The sequence below is a fragment of the Mobula hypostoma genome, chromosome 9 (genome assembly GCF_963921235.1).
Source record: "Mobula hypostoma chromosome 9, sMobHyp1.1, whole genome shotgun sequence".
NCBI classification, from domain to species: domain Eukaryota; kingdom Metazoa; phylum Chordata; class Chondrichthyes; order Myliobatiformes; family Myliobatidae; genus Mobula; species Mobula hypostoma.
The window spans coordinates 142910264-142928514 of NC_086105.1; the positions used below are offsets into that span (position 1 = coordinate 142910264).

The window sequence follows — 18251 nt, forward strand, 5'->3', positions numbered from 1 at the left end:
CTTGGATATCACTCTACCTAGGTATTCTACCTGTTGCTTGCAAAATTGCAGCTTCTTTCCAGATACCTTATGCCCTCCATACGCCAGTCTCTCTAAAAGGGTTATAGAAACATAGAAAATAGGTGCAGGAGTAGGCCATTCGGCCCTTCGAGCCTGCACCGCCATTTATTATGATCATGGCTGATCATCCAACTCAGAACCCCACCCCAGCCTTCCCTCCATACCCCCTGATCCCCGTAGCCACAAGGGCCATATCTAACTCCCTCTTAAATATAGCCAATGAACTGGCCTCAACTGTTTCCTGTGGCAGAGAATTCCACAGATTTACCACTCTCTGTGTGAAGAAGTTTTTCCTAATCTCGGTCCTAAAAGGCTTCCCCTTTATCCTCAAACTGTGACCCCTCGTTCTGGACTTCCCCAACATCGGAAACAATTTTCCTGCATCTAGCCTGTCCAATTCCTTTAGGATTTTATACGTTTCAATCAGATCCCCCCCAATCTTCTAAATTCCAACGAGTACAAGCCCAGTTCATCCAGTCTTTCTTCATATGAAAGTCCTGCCATCCCAGGAATCAATCTGGTGAACCTATGGTATCCTGTTCACACCGTCCCTCACTTTCGGAGCAAACAACAAATCATCCACATGCTGTATCAATGTACTTTCCAACGATATGCCCTCCAGGTCCGCCTTTAGCACTTGAGTAAATACGTGTGGTGAATATTTAAATCCTTGCGGCATTCTAGTGTAGGTGTACAGGTTGTCTCTATGTAAATGCCAGCAGTTACTGATACTGACTCTGATTTCCCAGGGGAACGCTGATAAAAGCCGAACACAAATCAATCACTGAAAAATAGTCTGCCTCTGTTGGAACATTAGTCAAGAGCGTGTGTGGGTTGGGAACTACCGCTGGCCAGTCCTCCACTACCTCATTCACCGCTCGCAAGTCATGCACCAGTCTCCATTTAGATTTATCCACTTTAAGGACAGGTAACAGTGGGGTATTACATGGGCTGTCTGTCCTTTTGAGTACTCCTGCTTCCAGTAGCCCCTGTATCGTTGGTGCTATTCCCTCTTCTGCCTCTGGTTTGAAGGGATATTGTGGTCTCCTGGGCGGAACTGCTCCCCTTTTCAGCTTTATTTCTACCGGACTGGCTGTTCTTATTCTCCCTACATCCGTGTCATGTTGTGACCTGAGAATAGATGGTAACCTATCCAGCCTGTTATCTCTCTGCTGGCCTTCCTCCTTTCCCAATAACGTCAGGTGTGGTTGGGGAGTTACTTCGACCTCCTTTGTTGTTCCTACTATATCTATATCTACCTCTATTTTAAAATAGTTATTTTCTCCCAATACCCACACCTGTGGCATAATTTTCCTCCACACCGCTACGGTTCCAGCGTGCTTTACTAAGGGTCCCAGGTCTTTAGACTGATGTCCCCCATTTACCAGCAGCGTTATGTGGGGCTCAGCTTCCAGTATCCTGTACCGTTTCTCCAAGAAGGTATTCCACCTGACTTGCAGGGCTGCCCCTTGTCTCCCAATTATTATAGCTTCTCCTTTTAGGTGCTGCCAGTTACCTGCCTCCTTGTGCCATCTCTCCCCTAACTCTTTGTTCTGAGTTTCGTCAAAAATCACTGTGCAATGTAACTCGGATTTGGGCGCTACAGCCTGGGGCAATATAGCCTGCACGCCCTTTTTCCATTTTTCCCAGGTTTCCCAGATCTGATCTTCTATGTCTCCTATCCAAAAGACATTCGCTTTCTTGACTTCCCGCACTAGTAATTGAGCATTTACTCTTCCCACACTGAACCCACTTCTGGTACATTCTAATTTTAATTCTAGTTTTAATAGGGCATCTCTGCCTAGCAAATTTATCGGAGTTCCTTTGGACACTAATATCAGCAAAACTATTCATTTGCTGCCCATCCTTAATCTCACAGGAGCTGTACATTGTGTCAACTGTGTTTCTCCCCAGAACCCTACAGTCTTAATAAATTTTCCTGACATGGGAAGGTGAAGGGCATACTGCGGCTCTACGCAAGTATACGTGGCTCCAGTATCTATCATCATTGGTGTCAGCTGCCCTTCTAACATAACCTGAACAATGGGTTCCTCTTCTGCCTCCCTTGTTATCACTGGGTAGTGTCCCTTCCCACCTGGGTTCTCTGGGCACCCCTAGTGTCTTGCATAGGGGTTCACGGGTCCACTCGGCCCTGCAGGGACTGGTCCTTGGCTAGACTGTGGTTCCCATCTCATTGGTTCCCGCTGGTACGTGACGACCCACGGCTTACGTGGGCAGTCCCTTCTCATGTGTCCTGGCTGATTACATGCGCAGCACAGTCTCTGTATCTCTTTTTCCCCTTGTTTCCTTACTGGCTCTTCCTGCCCATAACCTCTCTGCCCCGCTCTTTGGGATTTCCAGTCCTGTCTGGGCTGCTGTTTAACTTTATCCTGTCCCTGATAGGGCATTTGCGGAAAAGCTCCCCCAAAGACGTTTATTATTGGCATCGGGTTTTCTAGGCTCTGTCTTACGGCACGACCGGTCCCTCCATATAATGGCATTTCATTCATTTCGACGGCTGCGCTTAAATCGGTCATTGCTGGCAGCATCTTCTTGCCTTTTTCTTTTTCCTTCTTTTTAAGTTCTTCAAGCTGCATTCGTATCAGCTTTCTTTGCACTTCTTCTTGCTGCTCAGTCAACTTTCGTTTGTCTTTTCGATATTTTTCGACTGCATGGACTACGTGGTCCCTGAATTCCTGTGGGGTCATTGACATCAGTCCAACCACTTCCTCAAGTTTAGACTTAACTTGGGGAGGCATCGCATCCAAAACAGTATTTCGGAACATCACGGTCATAAATGGGTTGCCTTCCACCTCTTGTTCAATTTCCAGTCTCCACCTTTTCAACTGATTTTCTTTCTCGGCTGCTGGATTTTCACTGTCTCCCAGTGGATCCCCTTTCATGGCTTTGGGGTCCATTTTGGGTAGATCGAGCTCCCTGAGGGCCCCCCATACCTTCTGCCTCACTGTGTCAAATCTGGCCCCGTCAATCAGTGTGCTGTCCGCATTCTGTATGCCAGCCACTTCCATCAGCTCTTGTAGTTTGGAGGTACGCATCTGCCTTATCAGCAGCGCCTACAAATCTCCTATAGCCAACATTCATCCAGTGGTTTCTTCCTCAAAGGCCCTAATCCACTTCCCTGCACCCTCATGTAGGCTGGGCAATGTGTTTTTCAGCCCTTCCAGGTCCTGGGATCCCCAAGGAATATACTGTACTTGTCCCAATCCATTTACTAACAACGTCATCATTCTTCCTTTCCTGTCGCACATATCCTGACTCTCCTCCTCGCCTGACTCCCCATCTGCTTCTGAGCACGTTTTCACTGGCTGCCACATGATTCTCTCCGGGGTTTCCTTTCTCCCTTGGCCTCCTCGTGGAGTTCTTCCTTTCTGCCTTGAGCTAGCATTTGCTTGGGCCCATGTGAAATCCTCAAACTCCCGTTGGAAATTCATTCTCTGCTGTAATTTCCTAATCTCTCCTCTGCTTCTAATATCTGCCTTTTCACTCTTTCTTTTTCCCCTTCAAGACTTCTATCTCCTATCCTCTGCCTACACTCTACTGCACCCTCTCTTTCGCTACTTAACTCTTGCTCTCCCGACAAGTTACCTTCTGCTCTGGCCTGTTCAGTTCCGTGCCCATATAACAAAGATTTCTCTTCATCCCTTTTCGCTTTTAATTCCTGTAACCCTTTGATCTCTTCTTCTATTTCCCTTTTCTCCTGTTCTATCTTTGCCCTGCCTTCTTCTATTACCTTCCGTAGTTCCTCCTGCTCCTTTTCGTCACTCTTTCTTTCCTCCTCGGTATCGCCGACTTTAATTTCTCCATTTAGATCCATTTTTCCTGTTGTCATCGGACCCTGCTTAAGGGTTTCTTTCTCATAAAAGGGAAAAGGTTTTCCTACGTCTTTCAGGTCTGGGTATAGAGCCGAAGCCGGCTCCCTGTTATGCTTTTCCTTTTCTTTATCAGACTGCCCCTTTCGTTTCTCAGTGTCTTTTTCACTTACTATTAATATACTTACCGTCTTTCTTAACCTTGACACACCGGGAATTTTCTGCTCAATATTTCTACTGCTGTGCTCTTGATTAATCCTCTGAGCTTCCTTTTATCTCCAATTCTGCCAGATTCTTTGGATCGGAGAGACTATTCGGCAGTTGCTTCACACTTCTGAGTCCCCGAGACCCCCCAAAACCAACAGAATTCTTAGTCCGAATTATCGCAAAAAGCGCTCACCTTTTTTGCTTTTGATGCACCGTTAATTCTGTTAGCCCCGTGAGGATCCCCGAGGGACCGGGAAGCGTCCCAATCTGCTGTTCCCTTCCTTGCGGGTCTCTGTCCGATCCTGTTCGTGACGCCAATTTTATCCGGGTTTCTCGTTTCTCACAAACGACAAGGAGACGCAGAAAACTCGTCAAGACGTGTTAAACTTTAATTTGCAAATCAAGGCTGAGACAATCAGAAAGCTAGTAGCTGACAGCCCATCGAGGCTTGTTTTCAGCATTTTTTATAGCAATTTCCTATCTTAGCTACATTATCATATCCAGTCGGCCTGTGATTACATATCATCAAGAAAACCGCTCTCGACTTTCCACTATCGTTTTACTCCCCAACTTAATTATGTCCTAGTTTACATTTTAGACCATATGTCTTCTCATCCCTAACCACAGTTATTTCTTAATTAGTCTTGCGTTGACATACTGCCACATATTTCATCACCTTACTCGCCACCGTTATCTTTCTACTTGGTTTCATTCTAGTTCTCTTCATAAATTAATAGTGATCACGTTAAAGGTCATGGCTACATAGTGAAACCTTCTATTCAGCTAGCAGTGGTTACATAGTAAATATAGAAAATACGATGTGTGCATTTGAGTAAATACTGTAATACATAGAAAATACAATGCACGCGTTTGCATTTTCCAGTAACTTCTCACCCGGATACCAGCACCTTTGGGGCGCGTTTCCAAAATATTCTGTTCCACGCGAGTGAAATGTGGATTGTCACCTCCTTCCCTGTATGACCACAATGTTATTTGCTCTGGTGCGCTTATTATTCAATGCGAATCTGGGAGGAGCGGCTACCGTTGGGGCTGTAGCAAATAGCGTAGCCACGCCTCCCGCATGCGGGTTAACGTCTCTCCAATTGCAGAACTAGGCATTTCAGTGGGTGCGATTCGCTCAGTTTTTGCCCTGGAATCCTGGTCCTGATTGCTGGACGAATTCGTAAATCAAAAGGTGCCGGGCGATGTCGTTCGCCGGTGTTTACTCACTGGATACCGTGACTTTGGTACTCCTCTGCGCCGTCGCCGTGTTGATTATCGCTTATTTTCGCAATGGGTCTCAATCTCACGTCGAGCTCAACTTCCCCCCGGGACCCACTCCTCTTCCGATCATCGGGAACCTACACCTCCTGGATCTAAAGAAGTCCCACCTAACTCTCATGGAGGTAAGAGCAGTCGCGATCCAGACCAGCAAAGACTGGACACTGTGTACCGGTCCTACCGAGTGCCTGGGAGTGTCGTTAGCAATTCAATTCAGTATTCCGGGAAACACGGCAGGAAAGTTACACGCAACACACATAAAAAAAAGTGCTGGTGAACGCAGCAGACCAGGCAGCATCTATAGGAAGAGGTACAGGACTGACGAAAGGTCTCGGCCCGATATATCGACTGTACCTCCTCCTATAGATGCTGCCTGGCCTTCTGCGTTCACCAGCAATTTTTATGTGTGTTGCTTGAAATTCCAGCATCTGCAGATATCCTTGTGTTTCCGAGGAAAATTACATAATACTTTCGCAACATCCAAAACAACTACCACTTGGTATTTCCCCTCCAAGTTACTCCCCTTCCTGACTTGGAAGCATATCGCCGTCCCATCATTGTCGCTGGGTCAAAATCATGCAATTCCCATCCTAATAGCACTGTGGGTGTCCCTACACCTCAGGGACTGCAGCGCTTCAAGAAGGCAGCTCAGCGGCACCTTCTCAAGGGCAACTAGGGATGGGCAGTAAATGCTGTCTTCGCTGGCGATGTCCACATCCCAAACATTAATAATTTTAAAAAAAAACTCTTGTTGCAGATACTACCTGTTCTAGATAAAGCTAGTCAGTGTTTCGACAATAAGTCTTCTCTTAGTATTTTTTCTATAATACATGAATATTTACAAGAAAAAAACCGTGCAACATCTGAGTCAATGCGTTAAGTTTTTCAAAATACTTTTAAAAATATTAGTATTGCTGTTATTTATGTGTCCCACCCCCCGGGATGGTATGCTTCCACAATAACTGAGTGGCTTTCTCGCCCGACCCGGCCACTCTCTATCCAATAGCGGAAGAACCCTCGGTCAGTTGGAGTCTTTATTTCCTCCCTTGGAAACCCCAGACAATTTGGATTGGCAGCGACATCTCCTCCACAATCTCCAAGAGCATAGCAGAGGTTGAGCAAAAGGCTTTGTGCTTAACCCCGCTTTATATTTATGGTTGAGAGGCTAAGCACAGCTCCAATGCCATACTTAAATTGGCTGACGACACCGTTGTTGTTAGCTGAATCTGAGGTGGTGATGAAATTGCATATATCTGGGAGATTGAAAATCTGGCTGAGTGTGACCTCAACAGCAATCTCAACAAGTTCCAAGAGCTGATTACTGACTTCAGGAGGAGGAAACCAGAGATCGACGAACCAGTTCTTATCGGGGGATCAGAGGTGCAGAGGGTCAGCAACTTTAAATTTCTCGGTGTGTTAGCTAGTTATGTGTGTGTACATTTTAGTAGTTTGTCTTTTGTATTTGTAAAGTGTGCTGCCTTTTGCACAACGCCTGTTTGCCCTGTTGGGCATGGTCCTTCTGATTCGATGTTATGGTTCTTGGATTTACTGTGCCCGAAAGAAAGCAAATCTCAGGGTTGTAAATGCTGATATATGTGCTTTCAACTTAGAGCTATACTGTAGCTCTTCCCTGCCGAGCCTTTGCGGTAGTCGCGCCTAGCGTCCTTCAGCACGTACTCCCGCAGGCAGGAATGTGCCAGTCGGTAAAATTCCCCTGCGGACATCTCGATGTGCTGACAGACCAACGGGCGTCTGGCATCAAGTTGAACTTTCAGCAACACGTGTGTCCAGGGGAATAACCCACAGATCAGAAAGTGAAGGTGAACTGTGACGCAGGCTCATGCATATTTCGCCGCACTCGCTTCGCCAGTCAGGAAACTTGCTCCTGGACTGAACAGCGACAGCAAACCTTGGCTCTTGGAATCGGACAGCGGACGGTTCTGCCTGGGCGAACAGCCCGGCGAGGAAACTGCGGTGTCCATGGGTACAGCGATGAGAGCATTTAAATTTAGTTGGTGTTTGTGAATGTGTTAGTCTGTTATTGTCTACATGTTGTTGTTGTATTGCAGAATGTAAATTGTATTAAAAGTGTTTATATAAAACATGCGCAAATTCAGATATTAATAGAATGGGGCCAGGGAGTGTAAACTGAGAGCAGCCGCCATAGAGAGAGTCCACCTCTAACATGTGGAAGTTGTTTAAAGACCAGCTGATGCGCACACTGCAGGATGTCAAGGTACGGTAATGTGAGTTTGGATGACCAGAGTGGTTATGGAACATGGAATATAAAACATTACAGCATGGGAGCAGGCCCTTCGCCTGCCAAGTGACCAATAGCTAATCAACCTAAGCTCTTCTCCCCATACAATGTCCATGTCCCTCAATTTTCCTCACATTCATGTGCCTATCTTAACGTCTTTTAAAAGTCGCTAATGTATCTACCTCCATCATCACCCCAGACAGACCATTACAGGTATCCACTACTCCCTGTGTAAAAATTTTGCCTCTCACTTCCTCAAAATTAGCCTACTTCACCTTAAATGCATGTCATCTGGTATTAGAGCTTTCAACCTGAAGAGAAAGATATTGTCTGTCCACTCTATCTGTGCCTCTGATAATCTTATAAAGCTCTATCACGTCTCTCTGCAGCCTCTGGCTCGACAGAGAAAGCAACCCAAATCTGTCCTACCACTCATGATAGTCATGGTCCGGTCCGTGAAATCTGCATTTCAGTTCACGGTCCGGTCCAGGTTCCTTATTCTGGGTTTTCCCCAGTTTCTGTCGAGGCAGCTGATTCTCGTTTGTGCTGGCTTCATAAATAGCTTCAGGATTCAGCCTCTGGTGACTGGATTGTTCTGTCATAATAGGGGGCACTGGTGGCGGACCCAAATGCAAGACACGGATACTGAAAAACAAGAAACAGGACTAGGATGCAGGACCTGGGCTAGGACATGGTTGCACAGTTTTTTCTTGTAAATATTCAGGTATTACAGAAAAAAATACTTGGAGAAGACCTCCTGTTGTCGAAACACTGACTAGCTTTATCTAGAACAGGTAGTATCTACAACAAGAATTTTTTAAATTATTAATGTTTGGGATGTGGATATCGCCAGCTAAGACAGCATTTATTGCCCATCCCTAGTTACCCTTGAGAAGGTGGCACTGAGCTGCCTTCTTGACGCGCTGCAGTCCCTGAGGTGTCGGTACACCCACAGTGCTATTAGGATGGGAATTGCATGATTTTGACCCAGCGACAATGATGGGATGGCAATATGCTTCCAAGTCAGGAAGGTGAGTGACTTGGAGGGGGATTTCCAAGTGGGAGTTGTTTTGGAAGTTGCGAAATTATTATGCAACTCTCCTCGCAAACACGATGTATCGGGCGGAGACCCTTCATCAGTCCTGTACCTCTTCCTATAGATGCTGTCTGGCCTGCTGCCTTCACGAGCATTCTTATGTGTTTTGCTTGAAATTTCAGCATCTGCAGATTTCTTCGTTGTTTTGAACTGTCTCTGTGTCTGGCAGTTTCCCGCTACCTAGTGTTGGGAACCATCTGTATCCACTCCTTCGCGGGATAGGTCTGGCCATTTCCGGCTACCTAGTTTTGGGAACCGTCTGTGTTCACGCCTTCACTAGGTAGGTCCGGCCATCCTGTACACAATTAGGGGTCCCGGGTCTTTGTCCTGTGTATCAGTCCCGGCCCTATGTCTTGTTTCCAAGGAGAGGTCCCGGCTCTGTGTTCCATGTTCCCATCTCTCCCTTGACCAAGGCTCTGCGTTCCTGTCTCTGCCTCAACCAAGTCAAGGCTTCGGGGTCTTGTCCAGTCCTAGCCACGATCCAAGAAGCTTGTCCTGTCCAAGCCATGAATTTGTGTTCTTGTCTTGTCCATGTGTCTCACCTAGCCCAGGAGTACCTTGCTCAGCCCGGTGCTGGGGTTCCCTTGTCCTGAGCTGGGGTTCCCTTGTCCTGTTCAGGAGTCTCACGTCCAGTCCCGTTGACACTCCGTGCCCTATAGCCACGTCTTGTCCTCGCCTAGTTCTGGCATCTGAGCCTGAGTCAAGTCCCAGGTTTTGCGTCCTTGCCCAGTCTCTGGCTTGGAGACAATACCCAAACCCCGAAGAACCCAAGCCTCGAGGGACCCCAGCCACGTCCAGCCTTGTAACCATGTCATGTCCTTGCCAGGTTCTTGGGTCTGAGCCCGAGGCAAGACCCAGGTTGTAGGTTGTTGTCCAGTCTCTGGCTCGGAGTCCAAGCCCAGGCTCCTAGTTCATAGTTCCTTATCTGGGGTCCCTCTTTCTTGTCCATGTCCTAGCCCAGGTTCAGCATCCTAGTCCTGTTCCTTGTTCTTCAGTGTCTGTGTCTTGCATTTGGGTCCACCACCAGCGCCCCCCGTTATGATAATGATAGCACATGCTCTCTAATCAGGCAACCTTCTGGTAAACCTTGTCTGCACCCTCTCCAAAGCCTCAACATCCTTCCAATAATGGGGCAAGCAGAACTGAATGCAATACAGCCTAACTAGAGTTTTATAAAGCTGCAAAGTAACTTCCAGAACTTTGAACTCAATGCCTCGACTTACAAAGGCAAGCATGCCATCTGCCATCTTAACCATCCTGTAGACCTATGTCGCCACTTTCAGGGAGCAATGAACTTGCACCCCAAGATCCCTCTTCTCATCAATACCAACAAGGGAATTGCCGTTCATAGTGTACTCACTCCTCACAATTGAAATGTAAAGAAATAATGAAGGTTCCGGTTCTAGTGAAGAAGATGGTGCCAGCATACAACGTGACCAATAGCGTTGTCCTTCAGACAGTTCACAAAACTATTTCTTTTACTTCTTCTATCAAATATGATTATTTTATAAAGCTAAGTGCAATTGGAACCTGTGATTTACATTTTGATGGCAACTTTTTGGGTCGATTAAGCAATATGCTGCTTTCTCATCTCTGAAGGAGGTTGGTGAGGTTTGCAGAGTGTGTGGTCTGTATGCCAAGAAACAGCATGGAGAGTTTAAAAAGGCAGGTTGCTACCAACGGCTGTCTTTTGGATCGGGACAACAGAGCATCGTGGGAGTTGAATTCTGATGGAAGGCAGTTTTTTTAGAAAATCTTCTTCGAGTGCAAGAAGGACGAGACTGCGCTGGGGCGTGACGTCAACAGGACAGCGCAGAGAGTATAACAAGTAGACCACCCTATACAGCGGGCAGCCGTCAGAGCGGGCAGCGGAGTGAGTGGGAGCAGGGTGTAGGGCTTTGGCTTCAACGGGCTTTGGCGGTAAACGGGAAGAGGCGAGAGCGAAGCACCAACTCTTTTCTTCTCCCCACCACCTCCCCCCCCCGCCCTTCACAAATCGGCCCGGACAGACGGGAACAGCAGGGCTCTCACAGCTAACGGTATGAGTGAACGGTTTAAAAAGTTCGTCTGTTTAGCAAGGTAATGGGTGAGTAGACTTATTTTTCCTGTTTCATTCCTGTAGAAGTAGACAGCATGCCTGCAGGGTTAGTGCTTTGTTCAGGGTGTCAGATGTGGGAATCCTGGGAGAGCTCCAGCCTCCCTGATGGCCACATCTGTGCCAGATGCACCGAGATGGAGCTCCTCAGACACCATGTTAGGGATCTGGAGCTGCAGCTTGATGACCTACTGCTTATCAGGGAAAGTGAAGAGGTGATAGACAGGAGCTACAGGGAGGTAGTCATCCTGAGGCTACAGGGGTCAGAAAACTGGGTCACTGTCAAGAGAGGGAAGGGAAATGCCTGGATAGTGGAGAGCACACCTGTGGCTGTCCCCCTCAGCAACAAATATCTTGTTCTGGATGCTGTTGAGGGGGATGACCTGATAGGGGACGCACACGGTGACCGGGTCTCTGGCGCTGTTGTGCAGGAGAGAAGGAGGGAGAAGAAAATTGCGGTAGTTGTAGGGGATTCCATAGTCAGGGAAATGGACAGAAGATTCTGTGAGCCTGATAGAGATACCCGCATGGTGTGTTGGCTCTCAGATGCCAGGGTACAGGATGTCTTGGATCGAGTCCTGAATATTCTGAAGGGGCAGGGTGAGCAGCCAGTTGTCTTGGTACATGTTGGTACCAATGACATAGATAGGACAAAGGAGGAGGTCCTGAAGAGAGATTTCCAGGAGTTAGGAAGGAAGCTGAGAAGCAGGACCTCCAGGGTAGTAATCTCGGGATTGTTACCTGTGCCACGTGCTAGCGAGGGCAAGAATAGTAGGATCAGGCAGATGAATGCATGGCTGAGAGACTGGTGCAGGGGGCAGGGCTTCAGATTCTTGGATAATTGGGATCTCTTCTGGGGGAAGTATGACCTGTTCAAAAAGGTCAGGTTGCACCTGAACCCGAAGGGGACCAATATCCTGGCGGGAAAGTTTAATAGTGCTGTTAGGGAGCGTTTAAACTAATTGGGAGGGGGATGGGAACCGGAATGACAGAGCAGAGGAAGGGGAAAACAGAAATAAATCTAAGATAGCGAGCAGTAAAGATGTCAGGAAAGACAGGCAGGTGATGGGGCAAATTTGTAGCCATTGGGATGAGTTGCAGTGCAATAAAGTTGCAGTGAAATCAAAGAGAGAAGTACCAAATACTAGTCTTAAGGTGTTATACATAAATGCACGCAGCATAAGGAATAAGGTGGATGATCTTGTCGTACAGCTGCAGATTGGCAGGTATGATATTGTGGCCATCACTGAGAACTGGCTAAAGGATTCATGTCTCTGGGAGCTGAATGTCCAAGGGTACACGGTGTATCGGAAGGATAGGAAGGTAGGCAGAAGGGGAGGCATGGCTTTATTGTAAGAAATGATATTAAATCATTAGAAAGAAGTGATATACGATCGGAAGGTGCAGCAACTTTATGGGTTGAGCTAAGAAATTGCAGGGGTAAAAGGACCCTGATGGCAGTTATTTATAGGCCTCCAAACAGCTGCCGGGCTGTGGACTACAAATTACAACAGGAGATAGAAAAGGCTTGTCAGAAGGGCAGTGTTATGATAATTGTGGGGGATTTTAACATGCAAGTGGATTGGGAAAAATCAGGTCGGCACTGGATCTCAAGAGAAAGAATTTGTAGAATGTCTGCGAGATGGCTTTTTAGTACAGCTTGTTGTCGAGCCCACTAAGGGATCGGCTGTACTGGATTGGGTATTGTGTAATGAACCGGAGGTGATTAGAGAGATTGAGGTGAAGGAACCCTTGGAGGCAGTGATCATAACATGATTGAGTTCACTGTGAAATTTGAAAAAGAGAAGCTGAAATCTGATGTGTCGGTATTTCAGTGGAGTAAAGGAAACTACAATGGCATGAGAGAGGAACTGGCCAAAGTTGACTGGAAAGGGACACTGGCGGGAAAGACACAGAGCAGCAGTGGCTGGAGTTTATGCGAGAAGTGAGGAAGGTGCAAGATAGGTATATTCCAAAAAAGAAGAAATTTTTGAGTGAAAAAGTTTGCAACCGTGGTTGACAAGAGAAGTCAAAGCCAAAGTTAAAGCAAAGGAGAGGGCATACAAGGAAGCAAAAATTAGTGGGAAGACAGAGGATTGGAAAGTTTTTAAAACCTTACAAAAGGAAACCAAGAAGGTCATTAAGAGGGAAAAGATTAACTGTGAAATGAAGCTAGCAAATAATATCAAAGAGGATACTAAAAGCTTTTTCAAGTATATAAAGAGTAAAAGACAGGTGAGAGTAGATATAGGATCGATAGAAATTGATGCTGGAGAAATTGTAATGAGAGATAAGGAGATGGCAGAGGAACTGAACGAGTATTTTGAATCAGTCTTCACTGAGGAAGACATCAGTAGTATACCGGACACTCAAGGGTGGCAGGGAAGAGAAGTGTGCACAGTCACAAGTATGACAGAGAAAGTACTCAGAAAGCTGAATAGTCTAAAGGTAGATAAATCTCCCGGACCAGATGGAATGCACCCGCATGTTCTGAAGGAAGTAGCTGTGGAGATTGCGGAGGCATTAGCGATGATCTTTCAAAAGTCGATAGATTCTGGCATGGTTCCAGAGAACTGGAAGATTGCAAATGTCACTCCGCTATTTACGAAGGATGAGGTTACAGGGTACCTGGAAGCATATGACAAGATAGGCATACCTCAGCATGGATTCCTTAAAGGAAAATCCTGCCTGACGAACCCATTACAAATTTTTGAGGAAATTTCCAGTAGGCTAGACAAGGGAGATGCAGTGAATGTTGTATATGTGGATTTTCAGAAGGCCTTTGTCAAGGTGCCACACATGAGGCTACGTAACAAGATAAGAGCCCATGCAATTACGGGGAAGTTACATACGTGGATAGAGCGTTGGCTGATTGGCAGGAAATAGAGAGTGGGATAAAGGGATCCTATTCTGATTGGCTTCCGGATACCAGTGGTGTTCCACAGGAGTCCGAATTGGGGCTGCTTCTTTTTACATTGTACATCAACGATTTGGATTATGGAATAGATAGCTTTGTGACTAGGTTTGCTGACGATATGAAGATAGGTGGAGGGGCCAGTCGTGCTGAGGAAACGAAGTGTCTGCAGAGAGACTTGGATAGATTGGAAGAATGGGCAGAGAAGTGGCAAAAGAAGTACAATGTTGGAAAGTGTATGGTTATGCACTTTGGCAGAAATAATAAACGGGCAGACTATTATTTAAATGGTGAAAGAATTCAAAGTTCGGTGATGCAACGGGACTTGGGAGTCCTTGTACAGGATACCCTTAAGGTTAACCTCCAGGTTGAGTTAGTAGTGAAGAAGGCGAATGCAATGTTGGCATTCATTTCTAGAGGAATAGAGTCTAGGAGCAGGGATGTGATGTTGAGGCTCTATAAGGTGCTGGTGGGACCTCACTTGGAGTACTGTGGGCAGTTTTGGTCTCCTTATTTAAGAAAGGATGTGCTGATGTTGGAGAGGGTACAGAGATTATCCACTAGAATGATTGCGGGAATGAGAGGGTTAACATATGAGGAACATTTGTCCGCTCTTGGACTGTATTCCATGGAGTTTAGAAGAATGAGAGGAGACCTCATAGCAACATTTCGAATGTTGAAAGGCATGGACAGAGTGGATGTGGCAAAGTCGTTTCCCATGATAGTTGGGGGGGGAGGGCGTCTCGTACAAGAGGGCATGACTTAAGGATTGAAGGGCGCCCATTCAGAACAGAAATGCGAAGAAATTTTTTCAGTCAGTGGGTGGTGAATCTATGGAATTTGTTGCCACGGGCAGCAGTGGAGGCCAAGTCATTGGTTGTATTTAAGGCAGAGATTGATAGGTATTTGAGTAGCGAGGGCATCAAAGGTTATGGTGAGAAGGCGGGGGAGTGGGACTAAATGGGAGAATGGATCAGCCCATGATAAAATGGCGGAGCAGATTCAATGGGCTGCATGGCCGACTTCTACTCCTTTGTCTTATGGTCTTATGGTCTAAACCTGGAGAGAAAGCAGGATCTCCCAGTGGCCACACATTTTAATTCCACATCCCATTCCCATTCTGACATGTCTATCCAGGGCCTCCTCTACTGTAAAGATGAAGCCACACTCAGGTTGGAGGAACAACACCTTATATTCCGTCTGGGTAGCCTCCAACCTGATGGCATGAACATCGACTTCTCTAACTTCCGCTAAGGCCCCACCTCCCCCTCGTAACCCATCTGTTACTCATTTTTATGCACACATTCTTTCTCTCTCCTTTTTCTCCCTCTGTCCCTCTGAATATACCTCTTGCCCATCCTCTGGGTCACCCCCCCCCCTTGTCTTTCTTCCCGGACCTCCTGTCCCATGATCCTCTCGTATCCCCTTTTGCCTATCACCTGTCCAGCTCTCGGCTCTATCCCTCCCCCTCCTGTCTTCTCCTATCATTTTGGATCTCCCCCTCCCCCTCCAACTTTCAAATCCCTTACTCACTCTTCCTTCAGTTAGTCCTGACGAAGGGTCTTGGCCTGAAACGTCGACTGCACCTCTTCCTATAGATGCTGCTTTGCCTGCTGCGTTCACCAGCAACTTTGATGTATGTAACTCCATTTCTGGCTGCTTTTAGAGGACCCTGCAGTTCATGTTATATGTATTTCTGGTTTCTGGTTACTTGTTTGTGATTTCACTCCTTTCTTATTACTATTTTGTGTGATTTTCATCAGCGTAGACTGTCTCTGTGGCTTGCAAGTAATGAACTACACAATACTACATGGAACTAAACTGAACTTTCCTGAACTGTCTCAAGGATGCTGTGATTTTGATCTTTTATATTCTGTGTTTTTCCCTTGTTCTTTGCCATTTGATCTTTTGTTCTGCATTGGGTGTTTGAAGTTTTCTTTGACCGGGTTCCATGCTATTTCCTTCTTTTGTGGCTGACTGTGGGAATGCAAATCTCAGGGTTGTACACTGTATGCATACTTTGATAATAAATGTACTTTGAACTTTGAACTTTAAAGATTGTAAACATTTGAAATATCAATGTTATAAACTTCGTCAAAAATAAAAAGCCCAGGTATTTCAGGTTTAAAAGGATAGAATTACTCAGAGACCATGAAGGATATAGAGGTGGCAGAAGTCAGCGGAAGCAGGGAATTTGGAAGAGCAAAGGAGTCATGGCATATCCTTGTTTTAAGTCTAATTATAAAACACTTTGGGTTGCCGTGATAGCATACTGGTTCATGTATCACAGCTCAGGGAATCAGAGTTCAGAGTTCAGTTCTGACACTGCCTATAAGGAGTTTGTATGTCCTCCCCGTGAGGATTGTGGGATTCCTCAGGATGCTCTGGTTTTCTTCCACAGCCCAAAGACGTACAGGTCAGGGCATTCACTGGTCATTACAGATTGTCCTGTGATGAGGCTGGGGTTAACAAGGAGCGTTGCTGAGCAGTGAGGCTTGTTGCACCAGAAGGGCTTGTTCTGCGCTGTATCTCTAAAGAAATAAATAAACAAACAAACAAACAAACAAATAAATAAATAAAATGAAGACCTTCAACTGCCCTGAATGGTGGGAGCAAGTATAGAGGAGAGTTAGGATTGGATGACGTACACTCAGTGGACACTTTACCTGGTACAGGAGTGGGACCCAGTGTGATCTTCTGCTGCTGTAGCCCATCCACTTCAAGGTTCAACATGCTGTGCGTTCAGAGATGCTTTTCTGTTCACCACTGTTGTAATATGTGGTTATCTGAGTTATTGTCATCTTCTTGTCAGCTTGAATAAGTTTGACCATTGTCCTCTGTCCTCTCTCATTTACAGTTTGTTTTTATCCACAGAACTGCCACTCACTGGGAGTTTTGTTCACTGTTTGCACCATTCGCTGTAAACTCTACAGACCTTTGTGCATGAAAATCCCAGAAAATCAGCGGCTTCTGAGATAATCAAAGCACCCTGTCTAGTGCAACAATTATTCCATGGTCAAAGTCACTTCTTTCTTCCCCATTCTGATGTTTGCACTGAACAACAAATAAACCTCTTGACTATGTCTGCATGCATTTATGCACTGAGTTGCTGCCACATGATTGGCTGATCAGATGTTTGCATTAATGAGGTGTCTGTGTGTACTTAATATAGTGGCCACTGAGTGTCGTTCCTGGGCTGTACACTAGTGGCCATTTCTGATGAAGTGATAATATAACTGAATATAAAAAACAAGGATTTAATCGTTTAATTAATTAATTGATTATATAAATGTGTTCCTCCTATTTCAGCTGTCTGAGAAATATGGTCCAATCTTCACCATCAAGCTTGGAATGCTGAAAGCTGTGGTCCTGGTTGGATACGAAACAATAAAGGATGCTCTTATCAACCATCCAGATCAGTTTGCAGGAAGAGCCCACATCCCGATATTTGAAGAGTTAACACAGGGTTTTGGTAAATATCGACATCATTATTATCAAACCAAGTTACGTTTGGTTGCATCCTCATTCTGCTCAGTTCAGTTCTTGTTGGAAGCTTGTTATTCTGAAGTGTAAAGCTTGCAATGGTCTCAGTCACAACATGAACACACAAGATGAGGCAGGTACTGAAACTCCAGAGTAATACACACAAAGTACTAGAAGAACTCAGCAAGGCAGGCAGCACCTACAGAGAGGAATAAAGAGTCAATATTTCAAGCGGAGGCCCTTAATTGTGACCGGAAAGAAAGGGGGTAGAAGCCAAAATAAGAAGCTGGAGTGAGGGGAAGGAGTACAAGATGGAAGGTGACAGGTGAAGTCAATTGAGGGGAAGGTGGGTGGATGGGGAAAGAGTGTGGTTGAAGTGAGAAGCTGGGGCGGGGGTGGTAAAAGTGAAACCAGGTGAAGGGGAGATTTGGTCGGTTGAGGAGAGGTAGGGTGGATGATATGAGAAGCTGGGAGCATCTTCAAATGTCCTTGCAATCATTTGCAAACCCTGCTTAATATAATCTCACTATACCCAGGAAATTTATCCCTGCGGAAATTTTCATTGGTGTACAGAGGGAGTGTGGTACTATTGGGGGGTGAAATGAGTCACCAAGCTGGACTTCCATCAGGGCACTATAAAAGATTGTGTGGCCATATTTTAAAGAGTTTGTTCTACCTGTTATCTTTGCCAGTGCTGATCCCAGTAACAACACGCATGCAGGTTACTGGGATCATAGGCTACCATAATTTACCCCTAGTATAGGCATGTGATTGGACAGTCTTGACCTAGAAAGTTATATGGCAATGTAAGAACAGAGGTTGTTTCTTGGTGTTTGGTGTAAGTATGTTGTATTGTAGGCCATGAACTAATTTAATATAAAAGAAAACATCTAACTGCAATGAGTCAAAGACAATGGAAAAAGGCAAACCAGATCTCTTTGTTCTAGCCATGTGGTAGATGCAATGGATGCCGCCATTTTGTGAGACTGTTCTGCAACCTCCATTTTGTGAACTGGTTCTGCTCA

At 45.9% G+C, this 18251-nt stretch overlaps 1 protein-coding gene across 2 annotated transcripts in view; it reads left to right on the forward strand.

Annotated features, from left to right (window-relative positions):
- Positions 1 to 5181: 5181 nt before the first annotated feature.
- Positions 5182 to 18251, forward strand: part of LOC134352124 (cytochrome P450 2K1-like) — a 39431-nt gene continuing 26361 nt past the window's right edge. Inside the window, exons 1-2 of one of the 2 annotated variants that reach the window (XM_063059342.1) lie at positions 5182 to 5503; positions 17053 to 17215. In XM_063059342.1, coding sequence (XP_062915412.1) covers positions 5303 to 5503; positions 17053 to 17215 — 364 coding nt within the window. In that variant the 5' untranslated portion in view covers positions 5182 to 5302. Of the gene's footprint in view, positions 5504 to 7237; positions 7363 to 17052; positions 17216 to 18251 lie in introns of those variants that run through there. The other variant, XM_063059343.1, reaches the window with a different exon arrangement.